The sequence below is a fragment of the Eleginops maclovinus genome, chromosome 2 (assembly GCF_036324505.1).
Source record: "Eleginops maclovinus isolate JMC-PN-2008 ecotype Puerto Natales chromosome 2, JC_Emac_rtc_rv5, whole genome shotgun sequence".
Taxonomy (NCBI): domain Eukaryota; kingdom Metazoa; phylum Chordata; class Actinopteri; order Perciformes; family Eleginopidae; genus Eleginops; species Eleginops maclovinus.
The window spans coordinates 24,159,047-24,176,403 of NC_086350.1; the positions used below are offsets into that span (position 1 = coordinate 24,159,047).

The following is a 17,357-nucleotide window of genomic DNA, read 5'->3' on the forward strand; positions in this document are numbered from 1 at the left end:
ATTACAGCGTTTCATGCCATAGATTCCTTTCCTATCACTCTTTTCCATTGTATCTCATTAGTGTGAAAAGGAAAGATTAGGTTTTGATTAAAAGGGCTGTGTTTGGGCTTTTCATGGAGATCAGTTCGGTAACAGAAAGGCACAGAGAGGCTTGTTAGCCTCACATGCCTAGTAGGTAACAATATGTTGGGAGTTTTATAATGAGGCTGTTTCTTTCATGTGGACCGAAGCTTTAATCCCCGGCCCATCAGCAGCATGACATATGGTAAAATCAAATGTGCATTGTTTGTCACCTATACACATTATGTCTCGGGTATGTTTTATTTTCAGCACTCCCCTCTGAATCTAATACATCTGCTCCTTTTTACCTTCCTCCCTAATTGCACCTTTTCTTTCTCTTTTTCTTGTTTTCCTTCTCCGTCCTCCCTTATTATTTTTTCCCCTTGTTAACCCTGCCAGTTTACAGTACATCATCATTATTTCAACCACCTCACTCTTTTCTTGATTCGAAGGTTACTCCAATTTATTATAAAGTTCTGCACTTTTCTTCAATTGCTGCCGTTCTGCGCTTGTTATTTGCATTTCTTTTACTGCATTCATGTAACTTGCTGTGACTTACCCGACAAGAGCAACAATGCTTTTGACAGATTTATAGCAATCCATGTTTGAGTTGTTGAGATATTTCTCCCTAACAAAGTGGCGGACTAGCCTACTTAAATTCACATCAAAAACGTGTGTTAGAGACAACTCAAAAACATTAGTTGGAAAAAAAGTGGCAAATGCATCTAACATGACGGTTCATTTTAACAATACCTGGTCCACTCGGACTAAATTCATTGAAATACATTTTGACACAACACAGATTCTTTCACCTTACATAACTGTGGTGATAAATACCAACATAAATGTATTATATTGACATGACTTGGGGCAGCAATAGCTCAGTCTGAAGGGACTTGGTTTGGAAACAGAGCCTGTTCTAAGATGGAGAGGTGCCACTCCCTGGGCACTGCTGATGTGTCGTTGAGCAGGGCCCTGGCAGCCTGTTTGCTGCTTTTCAAATGAATATGTTTGAATATGCTTCTTAACTCACATAAGTTAATGTAACAGTTTTGCCTTTCTCACTCAATTGTATTCAGAAACGTTACTTTCTTATTCAAACTTTAGTAACTTAAATACATTATTTTTTTACCTAAATAGTTTTCATTTTAGTTTTAAGTGCATTTACTAAACCAGAGTATATCAACAATTTCCACTGGGTGTAATTAAGTTTATTTAAATCACTACTGGGAAAATGTTTATTTATTACCAATGAAACACATTATAACACCATGCTGAAAATCTACCAGGTCAGTAGCCACATTTTAAATAACAAATACCTATTAGAACCATAAGAATTTCATTGAAGAATAAAGAATAAAAGCGTGTCCATCGACTGAGCCAATGCACTAGTGTTTACCATTTTTGTTCTCCATGCTGCTAGCTGTCCCTGCTGTCCTTTATTCCTTCTTTCATTACTCTGCTCGGTGCTCTCCTTCACATCATTGTTTGAAGCCAAATGCATCATCCGGATATTCGATGATAAGATGTAATCAGTGCCCCCACCCACCCATCTAGGAGCCTGTGTCAGCGCTGACATGTGCGTTGGCATTTACAGCATGACACCAGTTCACATCCCTCTTCATTAGGGACACTGGAGCCAGTTATATTTTGCGCCAATCAGCCTTGTGTAATTGGTTGTGTTCACCACACCAATCCAGCCTGTGACAAGATAATTACTGCGGGTTCCCGGGGGAGACGCGTAGTCGGGAGAGACTCAAGTTGAAGTTGTAACTGCCGGTTGTACCATTAGAGTACAGTGTCACTTTATTCTGACAGTTTAAGCAGGGTTTTTGTGGCTGTTTTTAGAAATGCTGTGGCAATGTTTTCCGTAAAGGTCAATGCAAAGAATGTGGAGTTGCTTAACCACTTAAAGGAGTGGTCATGAAAAAACTACTTCCATTTCTGACACTTTTAATACTGATAACCGTCTTCATGAGTTAAATGTAACCTGCTGTAGTGTTAGTTACTAAATTAGTTTGATATAAATTGTACTAAATGAAATGAATTCAAAACTGATCAACGGGTATGCATCTTATTGAAATATTAAACACTAACTATGAATATATAAACTAGATTGTGTCAAAGGGCCTATGGATATGTTGATGCAGGTCACATTTAAACCTGAACATGGAAGCTAGAGACCTAGGCTAAAGCTAGCTTCACATAATCAGCGCTAGTGGCCCTGCGGGGATTTTGCTGTTGTTTCTATGGAGAGAGTAGCTAGGCTACGCTTATAGTTAAAAAATGCAACTTTGACCTGGGATAACACCCCAGGTTTGAAACCTGGGATAAACATAGGATTTGAGGTGCAGTGACTGCCCCAGCACTTACAGTTAAGGTTGTCCTGTAACCTTAGCATTCCATATGTTCTGCTAACTTCCTGCTATGCAAATCATAGCACTGAGTAATATATGATGTGCTCCAAAAACAGAAGGGACCTAGCACCCACTAACAACATTGCCCCCCTTCTTAGCTAGCTGTGCAGTCTTGGAATTGAGGTGATCATTGAACTATAACTGTGTACCGCCGACACAGATATCACGCTGATAAATAAGCTAATACTTACACCGTGAGTTGCTAACAATTTGGAAGAATGTAAGTCTGTCAATGCAATTATTGTTTTGTTCATTATTATTGTGAACATCTTTGAGCAAACAAAACAGAACCACGACATTGAGGTTTTAGCTCATTTTAATTCCATTTCAGGATCAAGATACTTCTACCACAAAAAATATGGGATTTGTTTGAGTTGCCCAAAACATGATAAAAAAGCAAGGCTCATAAACAATAATTTTTCATACAGCGTGTGACATGGTGCAAGCCATTTCAGAAAATGACATATTTTCCTGTAGCTGCTATATGCCTCATGAAAGTTTAATGAGCAGGAAAAACCCATTAATGCATTCTTTGCTGGAAAACTGCTGCACCCTAACAGAAAGGAGCATAAAGAGAAGCAGTGTGAATGCCTCTCTTTACAAATCCTTTCCCAGTGTTCAGTCTATCAGCATTCATAAACATCATCCGCCTGACAGGACAGACAGTTCATCTGTTGCAACTGTTACAAATATTTCGACTGCAGTCCCTTTTGTTTCTCTGGCCTTTATGCATCCCCTCCAGTCCGTCTTTTCCATTTAGCAGTTTTCCTGGGCGGCTATGAAACCCGCCCGCTCAGCCTCTCTTTTTTAGCCAGTCTTGTCCTCCTTGGGTGTTTTTTTTTTCAAGTTGGTCATAAACAAAAATCGCTGTGAGTGGTGACTTTATTCCCACGACAGGGCTGAGGGCATGGAATTCATCACTCACTATGACTGACTTACACCTCAGCTCAACTCAAGGTCAAAGCAATTACTGGACTTTCACTTCCTCTCTGACCTCCCTCTTCTGCCTTTCTCTCCACAAAAACTCTACTTTTCGCACTCCCCCCTGACCCTGCTTCTGTCTGCCACATCACTGCATGGCCTCTTTCTGACACACAAACTTTTGCCTTTTGTTTTTCTTTGTTGGTCTTTTGTTTTCCAAAACATCGCGAATGCATTGTAACCCTTGATCATAGTAAATTAAATAATGTTAATATAACAATTGCACAGAAAGTGTCTTCCATTTATAATGAGGTTTGACAAAGCATGTATTGGCCTGATCATGAACAGTACATCTTCCTAGTGTTGTAGTGCTGCAAGACAGGTGAAATTGACACTTATACATCAACACTATTAATAAAAAAATATAGCATGTGTATAAAAGATAAGATCCATATCTGTTTTGATCAGACTCCGAAACAATGCTTAATGCAGAGTGAGTTATTTGAAAGACTACGAAGGTTGGAGTTCATTATCCCAAATGTATTGATATACTTTCTATCAGTTAAACAGCAAAATAAAAGCTGTTTTTGCCGTGAACATATACAATATTTGTGCAAACTTAGAATTTGAGTAGTTACAATATATTCAGAAACAAAACGTTGGTGCCCTCATCAAAAATGTCATTTTAACATGAAGTCACAAAGTCTGTATCTTTGGTTTGTATTTTTTCTCATCGAAGGATTTCTGAGCTCAGTCCATTTACTTTTCAATGCCAAAGGCAATTTCAAAACCCTCACTTCAGCTGCCAGGATCTCAGAAACATTTCTCAGTTGAGCACATAATGACCTTTGCCTTCTTCCCAAATTACAGATGAGAAAACGACTGCAGCATCTTTAGCCGGCTAAAGAAAATACTACTTTGATAGAGCCAATCATTGAAGGTTAAGCTGACCTGTGTGATTGTAATGGTATGGAAAGCAATCACACTCACCATAGGCTCTGAATTATATAGAACAGGAAATTAAAAAACGAAAGAAAACGGGGAAGCCAAGAAATGGGACAGGACAAGAAACCCCCTAATGGTACAAGACCTTTATTATACAAGACTAGGCAGTAGGATACAAAGGTTTACAAAACTATCCACCCCACCCTCTTCTCCTTTCTTCTTTTCTCTTCTCTTCTGTCACACCCTCCTGAAGATCTTGATGATAATGATGTTTCAGATTTACACCAGAGTGCCTCGTCCTAAAGCCTTTGAGGTGTCTTGGATGAGTGACTGCTGTCTGCTGAGTAGCAGTCTTTAAAACATCATTTCTATTTCCATAACCACTTCAAACGCAAATTCAAAAAGCTTCCTGCCAAAGCTTACACGTTTCTTCTCTATCAAAACCTCCATTTTCAAAAGTGCTTTCATGCTAGTACATTTTCATTCTAGTGACAACTTCTAATTTCTTATCTCAGCTTGAAAGTATTTTTCTTGTGTTTTCTCATCATTCATAAAATATTTGTATACTTATTTGGTACATTACTTATTCAGTGGAGTCATCCATTTCCCTGAACTACTTCAAAGTTAAATGGTTTGCACACAGATAAACAAATCATTAGGTTATATCAGCAAGAGGCATATTAGAACTTAGAAATAGGATGATCTGTTGGTACAAATTTGCTCAAATATTCTCACATAAATACAAATACCCATGCATGAACAGACCTGAACCACACATTTCTGGGACTGATGCATTCACAGTGTAAAAAAGTCGCAACTCCACCTTAGCCATTATTAATTGCAGCTGTTTGTTTTTTTGTAATAAACAGAAGAATGACGAAGGCAAGACAAATTGCCGAAGTGATCCATGGTAATGTGACAATGTTTCCTCAGGTGAAAGTGTCACATATTACACCTGACACTGGTGTGATTGATTACCAAGCCTTCTGGTTATAATATATTGTAGAGAAAGCACACAGAGGCATACAAACAGACCCACACAGGCATGAGAAAACACACACACACACACATCCTTGTCTTGGCCATATTGTGCTGGTACACAAGCAACAACATCCCATTGGGGGAACACCCTTACTGAAGGTTGTACAGAACAAAAAAACAAAACCTAATACCTTAAACAGCATTACTAGGTCGGTCTTTAGTCAAATGCAGTGCCAAGTGCTCACATGACCTTACGAGGCCTTACAGCGCTCCCCCTCAAGGCCTATTCACATAGCGTCTCTTTCTGAATAACGCATTTCAGCTGCCATGAGTAAACCACTGAAGTCAGTGCCAGTTTTCTGAGCACATTACAGTTTTTGTACAGCCTTTCTGAGCACTTTGAGTTGAAAACACTTCAATAAAAAAGCGCTAGTGACGTCATTGTCAAAAATGGAGGAGAAGCTTGTTTTTTCGCCATGTCTTTATGTCAGAAATTATCATAACAAAGGAAAAAAAAGCACATTTGTTGGAGCGGATCGGCCAGACGTATTCTGGATGATGCTGCCAGTGAGTGTTGTACTTTTTCGGAGTACATAGATCTCCTCGCTTTACGGCTGTCAGACAGAACAGTGAAGCTCATTGATGCAAAGTTTGAGAGCAAACATTTCCCAGTTAAATGACAACATTAAACAAATACAGTAACGGGTAAAAGTACTGTTTTACAAAAGGGAGATATGTTGTCAAAAGAAACATTATAAAAAAAACACTGGCAGCGTTTTTCAATGAAACCCTGTAAGGAGATGTTGTAGTGCACTGCCACAGCTTTCTGCCATAAAATAAATAAATAAATAGTAGTAAGGCCTTTCTTGTCTTTTGGCAATCCCTTTCCTAGACAGCATCAACCCTGCCCTCATCATCTGAGGCATGCCACTAGTAACATCCCTTCCCCATGGCCTTTGGAACTTCACTTATCATGTTCTCTATCACAGTGGAAATACTACACTCTATCTCAGACCCCATTGGGAAAGGTTGGACAAGCTGTGGAGAAGGACATAAATCAACCAAAACTGAAATGTGATGCATGGCATTGCTTGGTTGATCTCTGACCAAGTAATCTTGGGATCGATGGCTTGCTCTCATCAGGTCCATGCTCCCCACTGCCAAATTTTGAGAGCACTTCCTAAGAGGTTAGCGAAGGTGAGAATTCATATTTCTTTGGTTAGTGAATAGGAACTGTCCTTTCTGCACATTTGGGCAAAAACATAATTCAGCCTATTTGAACACTGCCAATTCTTGACCTATAAATGCAATAGAGAAATACAGTACTAAAGATTTAAAACCAATTTCCCATGGGCTTTCATGTGGATTGGGTTTAAAAGTAGGGGATGTGTTTTTTGCTGTCACAGCAGACATATATAAATCCTCAACCGCGAGGGAATACTTCTTCTACAAAAACACCAGGAATTTAATTGGCTTCATCTAATTGGACACTGTTTTTTTACCCATTGATATTGAAATTGCAAGTAACATCATTGCTGCCTCCATTACAACTGGAAACACAATCGGCAAAGTCTCAATAAATACTTGGCTCTGTTGCGGTTGCGGTGCTGCATTTCTTTCTCTCAAGACTTGAGCTCATAGCATTTGTTTAATGTGACGTTTTAACATTTTACAAAAATGTAAGGAATAGGGGCTATGATAGCTTACAATCAGATGGGGATAAAGGCACTCCAGGGGACAAAAAAATATTATTGGAATTAGGAACATTTCAAATGGCAAGCCCTTCACTGTCAGAGTTAATAAGATGCCTTGAAGTGAAACACATATTAAGCGTTTCATCATTAAATATTGAAAATGTGATTTGCAACTGCCAGCCTTCAGGCGAAAGAAAATACAGCAGTTGTTTACTTCAAGTCAATTTATTGTTTTGCTATAGGGGAAAGCAGGCTGTCATTTTGTGCAGTACAATTACAGCAGCTAGCTTGAGGGAGAAGTAAATTACAAAGTAATTGGACAGATGATACAGCATGGCTCTTGGCTTCATATCAATGTCACAGGTGGTTGATAAATAACCTGGTGAGCTAAAATTGTTGTGTGCGGGGGTCTTCTGAAATTACGTATGACAAATGATCAGACATCTTGCTAGACGAGGGTAATTACAATTTATTTCCACAAGGACAGGTATATATCAGTGTGGCATGAGTGTAGGTCAGCACAGACGTGTGTGAATGTGGGTGTGTAACAATCGATTTTTAAATTAAGCTGTAAAAGGTGTCCTGTTGAGTTGAAAACAGGCTGGTAGAGTAAAAGATTGCATGTATCAACATTTTACCTATAAAGGGCCCTATTATTTTTTTGGGGGGGATTCCCTTTCCTGTAGTGTGTTGTATAGGTTTGTGTGCATGTAAATAGTCTGCAAAGGCTAAAATCCCAAAGTTCCCTCCAGAGGAAGTTTCTCTCCCATAAAGACTTCCCCCCCACCTGCCTGAAATGCCTTTATTTGACTCCTGTGTTTACTTCTGTTAAATAGTGACATCACTATTTGACACTTGTGCTTGCACTCCAACATATTGTACGTGACAGGCTAAGGCGCAGGACATCTTTAAGCAGTTGACCACAACAAAGCCAGCTAACCAATTAGAGCAGACTGGGCTCTTAGATTAGGGAATCTAAGGGAAACTCCCTCTGTAGGGAAGTTTGGGATCTTATCCTTTACAGACCATTTCCAGGCAAAAAAAACCTACATAACAGTACAGGATTGAGAGACCCCAAGAAGCATAATATGGCCTCTTTAAAGTAGTAAGGTAGTGATGCACACAGATTATCTTTTTTCCTGCAACTTGTATGTTTTGTCACACTCTCACTGCTCTTCAGGCATTGTTTTTTGACTGCAACAGGCTGCTGTTTTCCGAGAAAAGGCTTCAAAAACCTCCAACCAAAAGCCTGCCTACAGGGGAGTCAAACTTTTGGGCCCGCCATGCTGCCTCATATCATAATTTATTTCACAAAAGCACTGCTCATCTCTTAATTTCCTATTTGGCAGTTGAATAAGCTGTTCTTCTTTTCTCCTGCAGATAAGAATGTTGTCAACCCCAGCCTTTTTCTTTTAAATTTAAATTTGATAAATGTTTAATTTCAAAACAAATGTGGAATAAAACCCAGCTCTAACTTGGTGTGTTAATTCATGTTTTAAACGTGTCCATATATATATATATATATATTTTATATATATATTTATATATAAATATTCTAAATTACTTATAAAAGATGTGCTGACTGTGGCTCTCTCTACTGTCACCTGCTGCTGTCACTGAGAGAACATGAAGGGCAGCAGATCTCGAACAGAGTGTTACTCACGTGTCTCACCTTAGTGAGTCATGTCACTGTAACAAGAGCTCAAACACATCCAGGGATGAATAAATGTGTGTGGATCACTGTGGAATTTACATTTTATGGTGTATGTAAAAGCCCAGTTTATTGTCCATCTATTTGTTAGATTTGCGGTGACTTGGGGTATTTTGGCCTTGGCAGACCATTTACATGGACAAAAACCTATATACCACATTACAGGAAAGGGAAAACCTCAAAAAAGCATAATCGGGCCTCACACTGCCCACACACATCTAGCAAACAAAGAGAGCTGCTGAAGCTTTCCGGATCTCATTATGCAGCGCCTGATGAGGGATTGGGAACACATAGGAGAGGCAGCACCTGGAGGAAGACAATCAGTGAAAGAGGGAGAGAAAGGCTCGATTCCAACTAAGCAAGAACAGGAGGGAGGGAAAGAAGCGTACAAAGCAGAAAGTACAGAGGGAATGATTGTAGAGTCCTTTAAACTAAATGTGTGTCACGTCTCTTCTTACCCTTGCTATTTTCCTCTGCCTCCTTTTAACCTCTCTTTTCGCAGACTCTCCTCCCATCCTTTTGTGCATTCTTGTCATCTCCCCCTTTTGACACTCTCAGTTGTCTTCTTTGTTGTTGTTCTTTATCCCATTCTCATGTTGTTTTTTACCGGATGCTGTCCCCATCTTGTCTTTTCTGGCTTTTTTAGGCATATGACTTTCCTTGTCCCGCCCTCTACCATCCACCTCACTTTTTTTGTTTCATTTCTTCTCCTCCTCCATAATTATATCCTGTTCTCTTTTTATTATAGCCTATATCTTTTTCTGGCCTTCTCTGACTCCACCCTCCCTTTCCTTTTCTTCCGCTCTTACTATTTTTTTGAAAAACATTCATGAAAGTGTAATGTGCGTTTAAACATCCGTAAATCACAGTCATTTTGTGCCATTATGATAATTACCATAAACAAACAAGACCATTACGGTAAGATTTGCATCTCTTACCGGCCTCCACAAAACAGTTTGTATTATGTGACGCTGGCGGAGGGTCTTCCATACAATCTGCATGACTCTTTCACAGGAAAGGATGCTTAGCCGAAATTGAACCAAAGCGTGAAGAGCTTCTGGTAATAGCAGATGTTAGAGGGAGTGATGGAGAATATTACCTTCAAGACATTTATCCTTTCAACATCTTCCCAGTGGGAAACATGTAATTACTGCTTACCTTTCATATGAGCTTCTGAGGTTGTATAGCCCAATCACATTGGGTAAAGTGTTATTTGAGTTCATGATTATAAAATGATTATAAGTAGCCTATACTTCAGAAAGTACTCACTGACCTTTCATCCACCCCCGCGTACCTGGCTGCTGTTGGACATTGTGAAGAACTGATGTCAGATTTTCTCTACCTGTTTTATTGGAGCGATTTGGTTTCACACAGAATTTTATTGGACTAAATCAATATTGGACTTCATTTGAAAATATTGATTAACTTAATATTGAATCTCGTCTTTTACCTTGTTTTGATTAGAAAAATAGCTTTGTTTGATCAAAGCCTTCCATGTAAAGTTGGACATACTGTTTGCATTGCTATGGTATGACAATTGTGAGTGATGCGTGACGCCCAGGGTATCCATCGAAACACAATGGCAACATCAGGGCAGAGCCGTTTGACGCTGTCATATGAATGCAGCTTAGAACTTAAAATAAAACAGCTGAAAAAACACAATGAATAAATGCATTTTTGAAAATACAGTTATTGTTCCCAATTTGTGAAACATTTTCCATATCTTGGCTGACGTGCTTATTCATGACTTGCATCTTTCGTGTCTCTGAAATTGGGACAAAGTCATGCCTCTGTTTCTTATGGTTTTATATCCATAAACATATCTGTCTCTGTGTGTCAACCTGTGTGTTTGTGTAAAGATGGAGTGAGGTGTGAGGCCAGAGAGGCCGCTGAGCCCCAGGCTGGCCTGAAGGATGGGCATTGACTTGTAAACTTGTTTTCATCCACACCCACGTACACATGCACACACACACTTCTGTTCTCCACCTCACCACAGGGAAGAGGGGAAGCTTTCAAAGCGACTGTGGAGCCTTCACTCAAGCAGAAAAAAGTTTGTTCTGGGCATATCCCAACCTGAAGCTGTTGTGTGTATTTTTGGATTAGTGTGTGTTGAAAAAGAAAGAAACAAAAAGACAGAGAAAACTCAATAACGTCTTTATTAAACAAGAAAGGGCACATATGGACATTCCAATTCTGTTCTAATCAACTGCAGCGCCACACTACATCCATCACTTGCCGGTTGGATAAATAATAATGTCCAATGAATGACGATAGATAATGTGTTGTGCAGTTCAAAGAGTGGCCATAATGCTACTGAGTTACAAGGGTGGGTGAAGATCCAGTCTAGAATAACAGATGTCTATTATCACACTGCACAGAGCCATTTTGTCCTGATAAGAGACTGATAAGAGGCTCTTAAGCCTTTGAAAAGTGGAACACACTAGGCCGTTGTTTGATGAGAATACTCACCCTCAATTTGTCGATTCTGGCCTTTTTGCCGTCAATATTCTTTTTATCTCTCTTTTTTGTCTTCCATTTAGTGACAAATTGCCTCATGAATCTCTCTTTTTCTCTATTTCTCTTCCCAGGGAGATGAAGTACTGACTGTCATTAAAACTAAGGCTCAGTGGCCGGCATGGCAGCCGCTCAACCTGTAAGTATCATAAGTATCACTCACTGTCAGTTTCACTAAATGTAAAGAGTGCTTCTAAGAGAAATGATTGAAAGTTTAAACACATTGGCAGCAGGTGATTGGACACAGGTGGAACATTTCATAGCAATCACAATAAGGGAAGAAAAACTAGTGAAAGTCATGACCAGACATTTCACAAGAGAGTGGTTTTACAAATTGAAACAGGAAACCAAAAATACAAAAGCCAAGATCATGACAGAGAAGCCACATTTTGTCCAAATGGCCATTTTCCGGGTTACATAGGCCTTTTTACCAAGACGCATTACTCCCAAAATACACACTTTCCCTCATTATTATGCAGAGTGATTTCATTGGACCTCCCCAAACGTTTAAGAAAAGTAAATGCCATCAGGATCATTCTGCATACATTTACGCACATACTAAATAGAATGTGAATTTCCAAAGCGATAGACCACTGGAACAATGGCCATTTGACAGCCTGTCAGTTATGAGCTGTTATTACATAAAGAGGTATGATGCATATAGACTGATTCCAAAAGTATGCATTGACATGTTTTGCTTCTGTAGGATCATTGTAGCAACAGTTTATATTTCCTTTCGACATTAAATCAGTTCTCTCTGACAAATTGCAGTTATTACATTTTACATCAGGTTGACCATGAGCATGTCGTTCACACTGGAGCTCTTGATGGATGTATCAATCGTTTATTCTGGATTAAAAACTTACATTTTTGTGTGTTCAATTGAAAAATAACAAGCTTTTCTGTAAGGTGAAAAAAAAAAAACAGTTTGGGTTTAATAAAGTTTGGGTGTGACGGACAAGCTAAAAACAAAGCAGATTTTCTCTCTTCATGAGAGGTTGATAAATGACAAAAAATTATATAATTTTTTTCCGTTGAGATTGTTGCCAAGCTTTCCTTCAAGCTTGGATTGTTTTATATTTTAAAGCATAACATAATCTGCGGGGTTTGAAGTAAACAAAGATATTAAGAATTCTTGCTCAGTGATTTTAAAACATATTTTCACAATACTACATCTTCATCATTTAGGAAGTGCTGCATCAACGTGAACAATACAAAACATATATGGTTTTGTTTTTATACAGAAATCTTAAATCCTTATCGCATTACATCACATGAAAAACGTTTTTATAAGCAGCCTCAAATGGTGGTATTGTAATGTATGGATTTATGTATTTCTTCACTCTTGCATCCAGTGAACTCATTTGATAAGTTTCTAATTGCTCTTGAACTAATTCCAATTGAAGCCCAAAGCACTTCATGAACAGTCACACACACAGACACAGACACACACACACACACACACACACACATACACACACACACACACACACACACACACACACACACACACACACACACACACACACACAAGCACACACATACACACACACACACACACACACACACACACGCACACACAAGCACACACATACACACACACACACACACACACACACACACACACACACACACACACACACACACACACACACACACACAAACTAATGTTCTGTATCTTTCACCAAACATCTGTTTAATTATCCCTTCTAGCGTTGTCTGTCATTTGCGATATATTGTGCCATTATTATTTTTACTAATGAGAACATTCAAACACATGTACACACACATGTACACACACACACACAAACAAACAATCATGCGACTATGAGTATAACATCTAAGCTATGTTATTTCCATTTTGCAAGTTGTAACGTTTTTTCCAAAAGTAGTTTCACGTAGGTTTTTGTTTAGACATGATTGTTAAGATACCAAAGACTGTTTTCCAAAAAGAAACTGTAAATAAGACTATTTTTAATTATTAATTTTAGAGGTCTTGACATAAGAACTTGACTTTCTGCAAGTAATTAAAACAAATAGTAATAGCAAAATGTTATTATTTTAATCGGAGCTGAGGCTCAAAACATGCTTTAGACTGTTTCATTAAAATACTATTTGATTATTGAGATATTCCCTTTGTTTGTTTCAGTTTTTCTCTGTTGTTATATTTACCCACCTCCATCACTAGGCGAGCAGCTCCATCAGCAGAGTTTTCTGTGGACCGGACCCGACACCTCATGTCTTTCCTCACCATGCTGGGACCCAGCCCAGACTGGAACGTGGGGCTGTCAGGAGAAGACCTCTGCACCAAGGAGTGTGGCTGGGTCCAGAGGCTTGAGACAGACCTCATACCCTGGGACGCAGGCACTGACAATGGTGTCACATATGAGGTAATCTATCCTAATTTCACTGTTGGCAGCAGTAGAAACCATGGAGGTATAACATTGCAGTTGCATCAGAGCCTATGAAAGCTGTTGTCATTACAAAGGACCACTTGAGAATTCGCTGAATGAAAAAAAGCTTTCCGAGAACCAGCACCTTATCGTGGTGGAGAGGTTTGTGTGCCCCGATGAACCTGGGGGTTGTGTTGTCTGGAACCTTGTGTTCCTGGTTGGGTCTCCCATGGCAAATTGGTCTCAGGTAAGGGGCCAGATTAAGATTGGTTCAAAAGACCTCATGACAAACAAACATGAAAGCGAGGATACCCGGCCCTGGAGCCAGGCCCAGAAGGAGGACTCGTCAGCGAGTGTCTGGTGGCCGGGCTTGCCACGGAGCCCGGCCGGGCACAGCCCGAAAAAGCAACGTGGGCAACACCTCCGCTTCCCCGTCCCGCGGGCCCACCACCTACGGGAAACAGCGATGGGGTCGGGTGCGCTGCCAGAATGGTGGCAGTGAAAGCAGAGGGTCTCGACGGACCAGACTCAGGCGACAGAAGCTGGCTTTGGGGACGTGGAACGTCACCTCTCTGGGGGGGAAGGAGCCGGAGCTTGTGCGGGAGGTGGAGCGTTACCAGTTGGATCTGGTGGGGCTCACCTCTACGCACAGCATCGGCTCTGGAACCTTACTTCTGGATAGGGGTTGGACCCTATTCTTCTCCTGAGTTGCCCAAGGTGTGAGGCGCCGAGCGGGTGTGGGGATACTCACAAGCCCCCGGTTGAGTGCCGCTTTCTTGGAGTTTACCCAAGTCGCCTCCCTACGCCTGCGGGTCATGGTGGGGAAAACTCTGACTGTTGTGTGTGCTTATGCACCAAACAGCAGTTCAGAGTATTCGGCCTTCTTGGAGACCCTGAAAGAAGTCCTGTATGGGGCTCCTGAAGGGGACTCCTTAGTCTTGCTGGGAGACTTCAACGCACACGTGGGCAATGATGGAGATATTTTGAGGGGCATGATTGGGAGGAACGGCCCCCCTGATCTGAACTGGAGTGGTGGTTTGTTACTGGACTTCTGTGCTAGTCATGGATTGGCCATAACAAACACCATTTTCGAACATAAGGATGCTCATAAGTGTACGTGGTACCAGAGCACCCTAGGCAGAAGGTCCATGATCGATTTTGTTATCGCATCATCGGACCTGAGGCTGCATGTTTTGGACACTCGAGTGAAGAGAGGGGCGGAGTTTTCAACTGATCACCATTTGGTGGTGAGTTGGGTCGAGTGGCAGGGGAAGCCTCTGGACAGACCGGTTAAACCCAAACGTGTAGTGCGGGTGAACTGGGAACGTCTGGAGGAGTCCCAAGTCCAGGAGGCCTTCAACTCACACCTCCGGCGGAGCTTTTCAGGCATCCCTGTGGAGGCTGGGGACATTGAACCAGAGTGGGCGGTGTTCAAAGCCTCTATTGCCGAAGCTGCGGCAGGGAGCTGTGGTCTCAAGGTCTTAGGTGCCTCAAGGGGCGGTAACCATCGAACCTCCTGGTGGACACTGGTGGTCAGGGAAGCCATCCGACTGAAGAAGGGGGCCTTCCGGGATATGTTATCACTGGGTACTCCTGACGCAGTTGCAAGGTATCGACGAGCCCGAAGGGCAGAAGCCTCAGCCGTGGCCGTGGCAAAGCAGCGGGTGTGTGAAAAGTCTGGAGAAGCCATTGAGAAGGATTTTCGGTCTGCACCAAAGTTGTTCTGGAAAACCGTCCGACACCTCAGTAGGGGGAAGCAGGGAACCATCCAAGCTGTGTACAGTAAGGATGGGACGCTGTTGACCTCAACTGATAGTGTGTTAGGGCAGTGGAAGGAACACTTTGAGGAACTCCTGAATCCGACAACTCCGCCCTCTATGTTAGAGGCGGAGCTGGAGTATGAAGGGGGATCAACTCCAATCTCACGGGGCAGTCACTGAGGTAGTTAAACAGCTCCACAGTGGCAAAGCCCCGGGGGTGGATGAGATCCGCCCAGAAATGCTGAAGGCTCTGGGTGTTGAGGGACTGTCATGGTTGGCACATCTCATCAACATTGCGTGGAAGTCGGAAACAGTACCGAAGGAGTGGCAGACCGGGGTGGTGGTCCCCTTTTTAAAAAGGGGGATCAGAGGGTGTGTGCTAATTACAGAGGCATTACATTACTCAGCCTCCTCGGGAAAGTTTACTCTAAGGTGCTGGAAAGGAGGGTCCGGCCGATTGTCGAACCTCAGATTGAAGAGGAACAATGCGGTTTTCGTCCTGGTCGTGGAACGACAGACCAGCTTTTCACTCTCGCAAGGATCCTGGAGGGGGCCTGGGAGTACGCTCATCCGGTCTACATGTGCTTTGTGGATTTGGAGAAGGTGTATGACCGGGTTCCCAGGGAGATACTGTGGGAGGTGCTGCGGGAGTATGGGGTGAGGGGGTCTCTACTCAGGGCCATCCAATCTCTGTACTCTCAAAGCGAGAGCTGTGTCCGGGTCCTCGGCAGCAAGTCGGACCGATTTCCGGTGAGGGTTGGCCTCCGCCACGGCTGCGCTTTGTCACCAATCCTGTTTGTGATATTCATGGACAGGATTTTGAGGCGTAGTCGTGGGGGAGCGGTCTGCAGTTTGGTGGGCTAAGGATTGCACCACTGCTTTTTGCAGATGATGTGGTCCTAATGGCTTCATCGGTCTGTGACCTTCAGCACTCACTGGATCGGTTCGCGGCCGAGTGTGAAGCCGCTGGGATGAGGATCAGCACCTCCAAATCTGAGGCCATGATTCTCAGCAGGAAACCGATGGACTGTCCACTCCAGGTAGGGAATGAAGCCTTACCCCAAGTGAAGGAGTTCAAGTATCTCGGGGTCTTGTTCTCGAGTGAGGGAACAATGGAGTGTGAGATGGGCCGGAGAATCGGAGCAGCGGGGGTGGTACTGCAGTCGCTTTACCGCACCGTTGTGACAAAAAGAGAGCTGACCCCGAAGGCAAAGCTCTCTGTCTACCGGGGCATCTTCGTTCCTACCCTCACCTATGGTCATGAAGGATGGGTCATGACCAAAAGAACGAGATGGCGGATACAAGCGGCCGAAATGGGAGTTCTCCGCAGGGTGGCTGGCATCTCCCTTAGGGATAAGGTGAGAAGTTCAGTCATCCGGGAGGGACTCGGAGTAGAACCGCTGCTCCTTCGCGTTGAAAGGAGCCAGTTGAGGTGGTTCGGGCACCTAGTGAGGATGCCACCTGGGCGCCTCCCTAGGGAGGTGTTCCAGGCACGTCCAGCTGGGAAGAGACCGAGGGGTAGACCTAGGACCAGGTGGAAGGATTATATCTCTTGGAATCCCCAAGTCAGAGCTGGTTGATGTGGCCAGGGACATGAAAGTTTGGGGCTCTCTGCTGGAGCTTTTACCTCCGCGACCCTGACGGAAAAGCGGGAGAAGACGGATGGATGGATGGATGAAAAAAAGCTTAGCAGTTGTGGCAGTCAGCCATGTGACTTTGATGTAGTTCTTTTATGGCCTTATGCAAGCTTTTTGCTACTGCCAATACAAAACGTGTGGTATCACATTCCAAATATCAATGTAAAAATCCCATTGCTTTTTGTAAAGGATGCAATGCTAACCTCTTGGTCAGTCTACAAAGATATGCCATCACTTTAACGCAAAGTAACCCATTTTGAAAGACAGACAGACAGACAGACAGACAGACAGACAGACAGACAGACAGACAGACAGACAGACAGA

General features: G+C 42.2%; 1 protein-coding gene across 1 annotated transcript in view; it reads left to right on the top strand.

The window, feature by feature from the left end:
- The window catches only part of spon1b (spondin 1b), a 104,508-nt gene that overhangs the window by 63,897 nt on the left and 23,254 nt on the right, over positions 1-17,357 (top strand). The window contains exons 7-8 of the mRNA XM_063906705.1: positions 11,318-11,382; positions 13,432-13,633. Of these exons, the coding sequence (XP_063762775.1) occupies positions 11,318-11,382; positions 13,432-13,633 (267 nt within the window). The remainder of the gene's footprint in view (positions 1-11,317; positions 11,383-13,431; positions 13,634-17,357) is intronic.